Source organism: Panulirus ornatus, chromosome 4 (assembly GCF_036320965.1).
Source record: "Panulirus ornatus isolate Po-2019 chromosome 4, ASM3632096v1, whole genome shotgun sequence".
Taxonomy (NCBI): domain Eukaryota; kingdom Metazoa; phylum Arthropoda; class Malacostraca; order Decapoda; family Palinuridae; genus Panulirus; species Panulirus ornatus.
The window spans coordinates 39,556,768-39,570,285 of NC_092227.1; the positions used below are offsets into that span (position 1 = coordinate 39,556,768).

Here is a 13,518-nt window from a genome sequence, read left to right on the forward strand (position 1 = left end):
GAATTGGATCGATGTGGTATACCGGGGTTGACGTGCTGTCAGTGGATTGAATCAGGGCATGTGAAGCGTCTGGGGTAAACCATGGAAAGCTGTGTAGGTATGTATATTTTGCGTGTGTGGACGTATGTATATACATGTATATGGGGGTGGGTTAGGCTATTTCTTTTGTGTGTTTCCTTGCGCTACCTTGCAAACGTGGGAGACAGCGACAAAGCAAAAGAAAAAAAAAAAAAAAAAAAATATATATATATATATATATATATATATATTTTTTTTTTTTTTTATACTTTGTCGCTGTCTCCCGCGTTTGCGAGGTAGCGCAAGGAAACAGACAAAAGAAATGGCCCAACCCCCCCCCCCATACACATGTACATACACACGTCCACACACGCAAATATACATACCTACACAGCTTTCCATGGTTTACCCCAGACGCTTCACATGCCTTGATTCAATCCACTGACAGCACGTCAACCCCTGTATACCACATCGCTCCAATTCACTCTATTCCTTGCCCTCCTTTCACCCTCCTGCATGTTCAGGCCCCGATCACACAAAATCTTTTTCACTCCATCTTTCCACCTCCAATTTGGTCTCCCTCTTCTCCTCGTTCCCTCCACCTCCGACACATATATCCTCTTGGTCAATCTTTCCTCACTCATTCTCTCCATGTGCCCAAACCATTTCAAAACACCCTCTTCTGCTCTCTCAACCATGCTCTTTTTATTTCCACACATCTCTCTTACCCTTACGTTACTTACTCGATCAAACCACCTCACACCACACATTGTCCTCAAACATCTCATTTCCAGCACATCCATCCTCCTGCGCACAACTCTATCCATAGCCCACGCCTCGTAACCATACAACATTGTTGGAACCACTATTCCTTCAAACATACCCATTTTTGCTTTCCGAGATAATGTTCTCGACTTCCACACATTTTTCAAGGCTCCCAAAATTTTCGCCCCCTCCCCCATATACATATACATAATTCATACTTGCTACCTTTATTCATTCCTGTTGCCACCCCGCCACACATGAAATGACAACCCCCTTCCACCGCATGTGTGTGAGGTAGCGCTAGGTAAAGACAGCAAAGACCCCATTCGTTCACACTCAGGCTCTCGTTGTCAAGTGTAATGCACTGAAACCACAGCTCCCTTTCCACATCAAGGCTCCACAAAACTTACCATGGTTTACCCCAGACGCTTCACATGCCCTGTTTCAATCCATTGACAGTACATCGACCCCAGTATACCATATCGTTCCAATTCACTCTATTCGTTGCACGCCTTTCACCCTTGGGTATGTTCAGGCCCCGATCATTCAAAATCTTTTTCACTTCAGCCTTCCACCTCCAATTTGGACTCCCACTTCTCCTCATTCCCCCACCTCTGACACACATATATCCTCTTTGTCAATCTTTCCTCTCTTATTCTCTACATGTGACCAAACCATTTCAATACACCCTCTTCTGCTCTCTCAAACACACTCTTTTTATTACCACACATCTCTTTTACCCTTTCATTACTTACTCAATCAAACCACCTCACACCTAATATTGTTCTGAAACATTTCATTTCCAACACATCCACCCTTTTCCGCACAATACTATCTATAGCCTATACCTCAAAACCATATAACATTGTTGGAACCATTATTCCTTCAAACATACCCATTTTTGGTCTGCAAGATAATGTTCTAACCTTCCACACATTCTTCAATGCTCCCAGAGCCTTCACCCATTGCCCCACCCTGTGACTCATTTCCACTTGCATGGTTCCATCCGCTGCCAAATCCACCACAAGATATCTAAAACACTTCACTTCCTTCAGTTTTTCTCCATTCAAACTTACCTCCCAAATGACTTGTCCCTCAACCCTACTGAACTTAATAACCTTGCTCTTATTCACAGTTACTCTCAGCTTTCTTCTTTCACATACTTTACCAAACTCAGTCACCAGCTTATGCAGTTTCTCACCCGAATCAGCCATCAGCACTGTATCATCAGCAAACAACAACTGACTCAATTCCCAAGCCCTCTCATCCACAACAGACTGCATTCTTACCCCTCTCTCCAAAACTCATGCATTCACCCCCCTAACAACCTCATCCATAAACAAATTAAGCAACCATGGAGACATCAAGCACCCCAGCCACAAACCGATATTCCTTGCACACCTTTCACCCTCCTGCATCAGATTGGGGAAGAGCAGTGTGGTTTCAGAAGTGGTAGAGGATGTGTGGATCAGGTGTTTGCTTTGAAGAATGTATGTGAGAAATACTTAGAAAAGCAAATGGATGTGTATGTAGCATTTATGGATCTGGAGAAGGCATATGATAGAGTTGATAGAGATGCTCTGTGGAAGGTATCAAGAATATATGGTTTGGGAGGCAAGTTGTTAGAAGCAGTGAAAAGTTTTTATCGAGGATGTAAGGCATGTGTACATGTAGGAAGAGAGGAAAGTGATTGGTTCTCAGTGAATGTAGGTTTGCGGCAGGGGTGTGTGATGTCTCCATGGTTGTTTAATTTGTTTATGGATGGGGTTGTTAGGGAGGTGAATGCAAGAGTTTTGGAAAGAGGGGCAAGTATGCAGTCTGTTGGGGATGAGAGAGCTTGGGAAGTGAGTCAGTTGTTGTTCGCTGATGATACAGCACTGGTGGCTGATTCATGTGAGAAACTGCAGAAGCTGGTGACTGAGTTTGGTAAAGTGTGTGAAAGAAGAAAGTTAAGAGTAACTGTGAATAAGAGCAAGGTTATTAGGTATAGTAGGGTTGAGGGTCAAGCCAATTGGGAGGTAAGTTTGAATGGAGATAAACTGGAGGAAGTAAAGTGTTTTAGACATCTGGGAGTGGATTTGGCAACAGATGGAACCATGGAACCTGAAGTGAATCATAGGGTGGGGAAGGGGGGCGAAAATCCTGGGAGCCTTGAGCCTTGAAGAATGTGTGGAAGTCAAGAACATTATCTCGGAAAGCAAAAATGGGTATGTTTGAAGGAATAGTGGTTCCAACAATGTTGTATGGTTGTGAGGCATGGGCTATGGACAGAGTTGTGTGCAGGAGGGTGGATGTGCTGGAAATGAGATGTTTGAGGACAACATGTGGTGTGAGGTGGTGTGATTGAGTAAGTAATGTAAGCGTAAGAGAGATGTGTGGAAATAAGAAGAGCATGGTTGAGAAAGCAGAAGAGGGTGTTTTGAAATGGTTTGGGCACATGGAGAAAATGAGTGAGGAGAGATTGACCAAGAGGATATATGTGTCGGAGGTGGAGGGAACGAGGAGAAGTGGGAGACCAAATTGGAGGTGGAAAGACGGAGTGAAAAAGATTTTGAGTGATTGGGGCCTGAACATGCAGGAGGGTGAAAGGAGGGCAAGGAATAGAGTGAATTGGATCGATGTGGTATACTGGGGTTGACGTGCTGTCAGTGGATTGAATCAGGGCATGTGAAGCGTCTGGGGTAAACCATGGAAAGTTCTGTGGGGCCTGGATGTGGAAAGGGAGCTGTGGTTTCGGGTATTATTGCATGACAGCTAGAGACTGAGTGTGAACGAATCGGGCCTTTGTTGTCTCTTCCTAGTGCTACCTCGCACACATGAGGGGGGAGGGGGATGGTATTCCATGTGTGGCGAGGTGGCGATGGGAATGAATAAAGGCAGACAGTGTGAATTGTGTGCATGGGTATATATGTATGTGTCTGTGTGTGTATATATATGTGTACATTGAGATGTATAGGTATGTATATTTGCGTGTGTGGACGTGTATGTATATACATTGTGTATGGGGGTGGGTTGGGCCATTTCTTTTGTCTGTTTCCTTGCGCTTCCTCGCAAACGCGGGAGACAGCGACAAAGCAAAATAAAAAAAATAAAATAATATATATATATATATATATATATATATATATATATATATGTGAACAATTCTTGGGGAAGAATGAGACCGAGATTCAACAGGTGGCACTGGAGACACTTGAGGGACACCAGCGTGCTATCATGGGTTCCATGTCTGTTGAGGAGATCTACAAAGACCGTAAAAAATTCAATCAGAATGTTTTTGAAGTTGCATCCAGTGACCTGATAAATATGGGTATTACTGTGTTGTCATACACTCTCAAAGACATCCATGATGATGAGTTTTAGAAAGAATATATACAATGCTACTACGTTTGTGAATCGGGAACCATTGCAACACAAACCTCGCCAGGTGGTAGAGTTTCCCACAGTGTATCGAGACAGACTTCCCCAGAACTTTTTTTAAAGGGGAAGTAAATGTTTATAGTTGTGTTACTGGAGATTGATAGTTTTCATACATGGTGTTGTGACAAGAAAATAGTGAAATTGGAGAAAAATGTAGCTTAGACATTGAAGCTTATTGATACAGTGGTTAAATTGATGAGAACTGCTTTTGACGTTTGTGTAAATAAATTATACATTTCCTTTTTCCATAGCCAGAGGTTGAACCATTATATGACATTCATTTTTTCATTCATTTCAAGCTAGAAGTTTCAGTTTTCTAAATTGTTTCTTACATTTTTCATATGTATATATATGTATGTGTGTGTGTGTGTATATGTGCGTATGTATGTGTATGTGTGTGTATGTGTATATGTATGTATATATGTATATTATCCCTGGGGATAGGGGTGAAAGAATACTTCCCACATATTCCTCGCGTGTCGTAGAAAGCGACTAGAGGGGACGGGAGCGGGGGGCCAGAAATCCTCCCCTCCTTGTATTAACTTTCTAAAATGGGAAGCAGAAGAAGGAGTCACGCGGGGAGTGCTCATCCTCCTCGAAGGCTCAGAGTGGGGTGCCTAAATGTGTGTGGATGTAACCAAGATGTGAAGAAAGGAGAGATAGGTAGTATGTTTGAGGAAAGGAACCTGGATGTTTTGGCTCTGAGTGAAACGAAGCTCAAGGGTAAAGGGGAAGAGTGGTTTGGGAATGTCTGGGGAGTAAAGTCAGGGGTTAGTGAGAGGACAAGAGCAAGGGAAGGAGTAGCAATACTCCTGAAACAGGAGTTGTGGGAGTATGTGATAGAATGTAAGAAAGTAAATTCTCGATTAATATAGGTAAAACTGAAAGTTGATGGAGAGAGGTGGGTGATTATTGGTGCATATGCACCTGGGCATGAGAAGAAAGATCATGAGAGGCAAGTGTTTTGGGAGCAGCTGAATGAGTGTGTTAGTGGTTTTGATGCACGAGACCGGGTTATAGTGATGGGTGATTTGAATGCAAAGGTGAGTAATGTGGCAGTTGAGGGAATAATTGGTATACATGGGGTGTTCAGTGTTGTAAATGGAAATGGTGAAGAGCTTGTAGATTTATGTGCTGAAAAAGGACTGATGATTGGGAATACCTGGTTTAAAAAGCGGGATATACATAAGTATACTTATGTAAGTAGGAGAGACGGCCAGAGAGCGTTATTGGATTACGTGTTAATTGACAGGCGTGCGAAAGAGAGACTTTTGGATGTTAATGTGCTGAGAGGTGCAACTGGAGGGATGTCTGATCATTATCTTGTGGAGGCTAAGGTGAAGATTTGTATGGGTTTTCAGAAAAGAAGAGTGAATGTTGGGGTGAAGAGGGTGGTGAGAGTAAGTGAGCTTGGGAAGGAGACTTCTGTGCGAAGTACCAGGAGAGACTGAGTACAGAATGGAAAAAGGTGAGAACAATGGAAGTAAGGGGAGTGGGGGAGGAATGGGATGTATTTAGGGAATCAGTGATGGATTGCGCAAAAGATGCTTGTGGCATGAGAAGAGTGGGAGGTGGGTTGATTAGAAAGGGTAGTGAGTGGTGGGATGAAGAAGTAAGAGTATTAGTGAAAGAGAAGAGAGAGGCATTTGGACGATTTTTGCAGGGAAAAAATGCAATTGAGTGGGAGATGTATAAAAGAAAGAGACAGGAGGTCAAGAGAAAGGTGCAAGAGGTGAAAAAAAGGGCAAATGAGAGTTGGGTGAGAGAGTATCATTAGATTTTAGGGAGAATAAAAAGATGTTCTGGAAGGAGGTAAATAAAGTGCGTAAGACAAGGGAGCAAATGGGAACTTCAGTGAAGGGCGCAAATGGGGAGGTGATAACAAGTAGTGGTGATGTGAGAAGGAGATGGAGTGAGTATTTTGAAGGTTTGCTGAATGTGTTTGATGATAGAGTGGCAGATATAGGGTGTTTTGGAGGAGGTGGTATGCAAAGTGAGAGGGTTAGGGAAAATGATTTGGTAAACAGAGAAGAGGTAGTGACAGCTTTGCAGAAGATGAAAGCCGGCAAGGCAGCAGGTTTGGATGGTATTGCAGTGGAATTTATTAAAAAAGGGGGTGACTGTATTGTTGACTGGTTGGTAAGGTTATTTAATGTATGTATGACTCATGGTGAGGTGCCTGAGGATTGGCGGAATGCGTGCATAGTGCCATTGTACAAAGGCAAAGGGGATAAGAGTGAGTGCTCAAATTACAGAGGTATAAGTTTGTTGAGTATTCCTGGTAAATTATATGGGAGGGTATTGATTGAGAGGGTGAAGGCATGTACACAGCATCAGATTGGGGAAGAGCAGTGTGGTTTCAGAAGTGGTAGAGGATGTGTGGATCAGGTGTTTGCTTTGAAGAATGTATGTGAGAAATACTTAGAAAAGCAAATGGATTTGTATGTAGCATTTATGGATCTGGAGAAGGCATATGACAGAGTTGATAGAGATGCTTTGTGGAAGGTATTAAGAATATATGGTGTGGGAGGAAAGTTGTTAGAAGAAGTGAAAAGTTTTTATCGAGGATGTAAGGCATGTGTACGTGTAGGAAGAGAGGAAAGTGATTGGTTCTCAGTGAATGTAGGTTTGCGGCAGGGGTGTGTGATGTCTCCATGGTTGTTTAATTTGTTTATGGATGGGGTTGTTAGGGAGGTGAATGCAAGAGTTTTGGAAAGAGGGGCAAGTATGAAGTCTGTTGGGGATGAGAGAGCTTGGGAAGTGAGTCAGTTGTTGTTCGCTGATGATACAGCGCTGGTGGCTGATTCATGTGAGAAACTGCAGAAGCTGGTGACTGAGTTTGGTAAAGTGTGTGGAAGAAGAAAGTTAAGAGTAAATGTGAATAAGAGCAAGGTTATTAGGTACAGTAGGGTTGAGGGTCAAGTCAATTGGGAGGTGAGTTTGAATGGAGAAAAACTGGAGGAAGTGAAGTGTTTTAGATATCTGGGAGTGGATCTGGCAGCGGATGGAACCATGGAAGCAGAAGTGGATCATAGGGTGGGGGAGGGGGCGAAAATTCTGGGAGCCTTGAAGAATGTGTGGAAGTCGAGAACATTATCTCGGAAAGCAAAAATGGGTATGTTTGAAGGAATAGTGGTTCCAACAATGTTGTATGGTTGCGAGGCGTGGGCTATGGATAGAGTTGTGCGCAGGAGGATGGATGTGCTGGAAATGAGATGTTTGAGGACAATGTGTGGTGTGAGGTGGTTTGATCGAGTGAGTAACGTAAGGGTAAGAGAGATGTGTGGAAATAAAAAGAGCGTGGTTGAGAGAGCAGAAGAGGGTGTTTTGAAGTGGTTTGGGCACATGGAGAGAATGAGTGAGGAAAGATTGACCAAGAGGATATATGTGTCGGAGGTGGAGGGAACGAGGAGAAGAGGGAGACCAAATTGGAGGTGGAAAGATGGAGTGAAAAAGATTTTGTGTGATCGGGGCCTGAACATGCAGGAGGGTGAAAGGAGGGCAAGGAATAGAGTGAATTGGAGCGATGTGGTATACCGGGGTTGACGTGCTGTCAGTGGATTGAATCAAGGCATGTGAAGCGTCTGGGGTAAACCATGGAAAGTTGTGTAGGTATGTATATTTGCGTGTGTGGATGTATGTATATACATGTGTATGGGGGGGGGGGGGGGGGGCATTTCTTTCGTCTGTTTCCTTGCGCGACCTCGCAAACGCGGGAGACAGCGACAAAGTATAATATAAAAATATATATATATATATATATATATATATATATATATATATATATATATATATATATATATATATATATAAGAAATTTCAGCACATAGCGTGTGTGAAGAAAAGTGTAGAGCTGATGTAAAAGCTTGCAGTATAAGTTTGTATTAAAAGAATCAATAAAAATTCCAGTTCTCTATTACACAACCAACAGGAGTACATGAATGACTAGAGAATGTAAATGCTGGCTGCCTGGCTAGGACTGATGCATTGTGGGCTGGCTGCCTTGACAATAACAATAAAACAAAAATAGTAACAAAAGTTGACCATAGTCAACTCCCAACCTATGGTCATTCGTTACATTAACTACTTGTTACAAAGCTACGACAAAGTTTGTGGATGAATTTTCACAGTTAGTGGCAGCGGAAAACTTAGCCCCAGAACAAGTGCATAATGCTAATGAATCTGCCCTGTATTAGTGCCACATGCCACAAAAACCTTGCCCAAGATACAGAGGAGTCTCCATTTGGAGATACTTTTGATGTAAAGTGATGCAACAATAAAATCCCTGTTTGAAAGATCTAATGGTTATATAATTCCCTATACTAAGCTTTGTCCTACCTTTAATAACACAGCAATATGTATGTGCAATGAGCTGGCAAGACTAAGAGTCAGAAATATGTTTACATAGGGGGATCCCTTAAGGGTCCATTTCTGTTTTCCTGCATTTTGAGTGGTCCGATAAAGGCCAGGTCCCAGGGTTGCTGGATTAAAGAGGTTCAACCTGTATTGTTATTGGACAACAAAGGGTACAGTCTCAATGAGGAATATCTCACTCCAAACGTGCCCATTATTTCCCTTCTCATTCATCGGTGAATTATTCTGATCTTTAAGTATTCCCAGTGTTGAACTAAGACTTGTATTCCAATACACATTCATACTAAATAACTATAATACTAGTGCTTTAGAGCATAATCTCATGTTCCTTTTCCTTTATTGCTATCATCCAGTGGTGGCATGACTTTCTTTTTATCTAGACTCAATGCATACTTTCTGATTACCTGAGGTTGCTTAAATTGTGTGTCTTATCAGAGTAACTGATAAATTCCAGCTTTGGTTCTATCTATTTTTTCTTGTATTCATTTTAAGTGTTTATAAATACTGGCTAGTCTATTGCAGAAAATAAATACACCTATTACATATGAGTTCTTTTAACCTTGCGAGCTAACCCACAAGTACCCTGTAGTTTTGCATTTGTACTAGTTCCTGGTCACTTGCATGGACAGTTACCACTGGCTTTGGCTGGGATCTCTAGCCACTTTCTAAGCAATGTGGGACCTTGCCCCTATAACTGGGCAACTGGAATCAAATCTGCTAACATCCAGAAGTATTCTACTCATCAATAATCATTTCCAAGCTTTCCAAGCAAGGCATGATCATCATAACTCATGGTCCAAATAGGGACCCAGGTTATTAATCATACTACGCATAAGGGCTTCACAGTAATAGTCCAAACAGTAACAAGCTACAAATTATCCTAGCATGGTCTGAAAGCTTTAAAGCACTACAAAAAGGAAAAATCAGCAGGCAACACTATAAACTACTCAATCCCTTAACTTCTGCTTCATATTCTTCCTCTTTAATAAAGCCTGAGAGATATACATATTTTCCTAGGTTCTAATTCACAATCATATAGTGCTTGACTTTCACACAGGGTATTTAATATCCTTTCACTAACAGCAATTCCATTCCAAAATAACTCTTTCTCATTAAATCATAAAATCAGCTGTACTCCCATTTCCATATTCCTCTTCATTTTCATATCTTCTTGTCATCTTTACGGATTCTTTTTCAACCTCTTTACATTCCCCTTTGTTTTCTCTTTATCTCTAAACCTCTTCAGTCACCACCTGCTGCACTGTCATGCATGGTGAAATTCTACTATCTAAGTCTCTTTTCATAAAGGATTTTCAAAGCAAAACTTGCAATGGAAATATGCTAACTATGTGTTGAATAAACTTGTGTTCAATGAAATGTCAGTACCTTGTTCTTCAGCCGATACAATCTAAGGATGAAAGCCTCTTGGCAAGACTCGAGAATCTTATGAGCTTTCCATACAATCACACCTGCAGGGGAAGATATATGAAAAACATATCTCAATCCTGGATATCTATAATTACGTAAAATGAATTGCAAAATTCTATTATACAGTATGATTACTTAGTGATCACATTCCAGTCAAGAGAAAAAGTGAAATGGAGAAGTTCAAAGAAATATTTACATCATACATGAGAAAAAAAATAGAGTACAAAAGCTCCGAGCTTTGACTATCAGTTAGACTCCTCATTTGCCATTATGTAGTACTCTTGAAGCCATCACAATCTACTGGGCGTGGGAGAGATGTACACAACCAATGAGGCCACAGTCCTTTAATACAAACAAAAAATGTAACTGCAGGTTGAGCAGCCCGAATTTGAAAATCTGAAATCCGAAAGGCTCCAAAATCGGAAATGTTTTGAGCAGCAACATGGCAGTACAAATGGAAAATTCTACAACACATTATTTTTCAACTGTATTAATGGTATTTCATAGCCCTCTACTGTTAGGTACTTATGTCTGAATAAGTGTAAGAAAATGATTGCTTATCAGTAGCATGTAAAATGGTGATGTCAAACAACCAACATGGATGGCTGAGGTTGTGACATCTTAACTTTCTGATGGTCCAGTGTTACACAAACTTCGTTTGATGTGCAAAATCATTAAAAATTTTGAATAAATCACCTTCAGCTTATGTCTAGAAGGTGTATATGAAATATAAATCGATTTTGTGTTCATACTTGGGTCTCATCCAAAAGATATCTCATTACGTGTATGCAAATATTCCAAAATCCAAAACACTTCTGATCCCAGGCATTTCAGATATGGGATACCCAAAATGTACAATGTTTCCTATGGGCAGCCTGAGAAATCTTAAAAGTAATACTGTAATCACACACTAAGCTGTACTTTATCTCCCTAGTGTTGCCAGATATGACATCAGAAACCTACTCTCAACTGCCATCTTGGGCAATAAAAGTTATCTCTATGGGGGTAAGTGGGCCAGGCAATGAATAAGAGCAAATAAAGAGTCTAACAAAAACCATACTTTTCATAAACCTTCATTTTCTCTAACAATGAAAGTCCTTTACAAGAAAGGAAGATCTACTCAACAGAGGGACAAACATCTTCATCTCTTGAAGCGATGTCATTTATATAATTAGCCTTAAATGATGTTTTCCAAGAGGATGGCAGTTAAAATCATGTGAATTTCAACTTCTACTTTTAAGTTGCTAGCTAATTAATGGTGATAATAGCACTTTACATACGTCTCTTTTGTAGGCCACCAGATGCAAGAAAAAGTTCTGTCCTCCTCAGTACCATTACAATCAATAAAGCAGAAGCATATCTTCTGAACTCTCAGGTTGTGAGCACAGAACTACAGAAAATCGGTAGTCAACTGGATGACTTAAGTAAAGAGAAGGCATGAGGAAAAAGAGAAGAATAACGAAAAAATTTAAGAAATAAGTGACTGAAAAAGTGATTTCAGTAACAATGAGGAGGCAAGTGATCAGCATGACTCTACCATCCTTCCACTTGGCTTTTGTGTGGTCAAGTAAATCACATTTCATTTTAGCAGTGCTTGATTTCCATGAACATCATTCCGGGATGAAGGAGGATTTTGGTGTACCTTGACAGTAAAGATCTGGAACATTTCACATCACATTCTAACTATACAGTAACATTTACAGAGGTAATGAATTTTGTGTGCCTACTAGAATATTTCTACATACATTCATTCTATTCACCATCAATGCTATCCATGTGTCGGGGAAGAGCAGGGTGGCTTCAGAGGTGGTAGAGGATGTATGGATCAGGTGTTTTCTCTGAAGAATGTATGTGAGAAATACTTAGAAAACCTAATGGATTTGTATGTAGCATTTATGGATCTGGAGAAGGCATAAGATAGAGTTGATAGAGATGTTCTGTGGAAGGTATTAATATTTGGTGTGGGAGGAAAGTTGTTAGAAGCAGTGAAAAGTTTTTATCGAGGATGTAAGGCATGTGCATGAGTAGGAAGAGAGGAAAGTGATTGGTTCTCCGTGAAAGTTGGTTTGCGTTGGGGTGCGTGATGTTGGGGTTGTGTGATGTCTCAATGGTTGTTTGATTTGTTTATGGATGGGAATGTTAGGGAGGTGAATGCAAGGGTTTTGGAGAGAGGGGCAAGTATGCAGTCTGTTGTACATGAAAGGGCTTGGGAAGTGAGCCAGTTGTTGTTTGCTGATGATACAGTGCTGGTGGCTGATTTGGATGAGAAACTGCAGAAGCTGGGGACTGAGTTTGGTAAAGTGTGTAAAAGAAGAAAGCTGAGAGTAAATGTGAACAAGAGCAAGGTCATTAGGTACAGTAGGGTTGAGGGACAAGTCAATTGGGAGGTAAGTTTGAATGGAGAAAAACTGGAGGAAGTAAAGTGTTTTAGATATCTGGGAGTGGATTTGGCAGTGGATGGAACCATAGAAGCAGAAGTGAGTCACAGGGTGGGGGAGGGGGTGAAAGTTCTGGGAGTGTTGAAAAATGTGTGGAAGGCGAGAACATTATCTCGGAAAGCAAAAATGGTTATGTTTGAAGGAATAGTGGTTCCAACAATGTTATATGGTTGTGAGGCGTGTCCTATAGATAAAGTTGAGCAGAGGAGGGTGGATGTGTTGGATATGAGATGTTTGAGGACAATATGTGGTGTGAGGTGGTTTGATCGAGTAAGTAATGAAAGGGTAAAAGAGATGTGTGGTAATAAAAAGAGTGTGGTTGAGAGAGCAGAAGAGGGTGTATTAAAATGGTTTGGTCACATTTAGAGAATGAGTGAGGAAAGATTGACATAGAGGATATATGTGTCAGAGGTGGAGGGAACAAGAAATGGGAGACCACACTGGAGGTGGAAAGATGGAGTGAAAAAGATTTTGAACGATCAGGGCCTGAACATACAGAAGGGTGAAAGGCGTGCAAGGAATAGAGTGAATTGGAGCGATGTGGTATACCGGGGTCGACGTGCTGTCAATGGATTGAACCAGGGCATGTGAAGCATCTGGGGTAAACCATGGAAAGTTTTGTGGGGCCTGGTTGTGGAAAGGGAGTTGTGCTTTTGGTGCATTATACATGACAGCCAGAGATTGAGTGTGAACGAATGTGGCCTTTGATGTCTTTTCCTAGCGATACCTCGCACGTATGTGGGGAAGGGGGTTGTCATTTCATGTGTGGCAGGGTGGCGACGTGAATGAATAAAGGCAGCAAGTATGAATCATGTACACATGTATATATGTATATGTCTGTATATATATATATATATATATATATATATATATATATATATATATTCTTTCTTTTAAACTATTTGCCATTTCCCGCGTTTGCGAGGTAGCGTTAAGAACAGAGGACTGGGCCTTTTTTGGAATATCCTCACCTGGCCCCCTCTGTTCCTTCTTTTGGAAAATTAAAAAAAAAAAAACGAGAGGGGAGGATTTCCAGCCCCCCCGCTCCCTCCCCTTTTAGTCGCCTTCTACGACA

The 13,518-nt window shown here is 41.2% G+C and overlaps 1 protein-coding gene across 1 annotated transcript in view; it reads right to left on the minus strand.

The window, feature by feature from the left end:
* mei-9 (DNA repair endonuclease XPF mei-9) overlaps window positions 1-13,518 on the minus strand; it is a 739,294-nt gene that overhangs the window by 519,852 nt on the left and 205,924 nt on the right. The window contains exon 6 of the mRNA XM_071694005.1: window positions 9,964-10,046. Coding sequence (XP_071550106.1) covers window positions 9,964-10,046 — 83 coding nt within the window. The remainder of the gene's footprint in view (window positions 1-9,963; window positions 10,047-13,518) is intronic.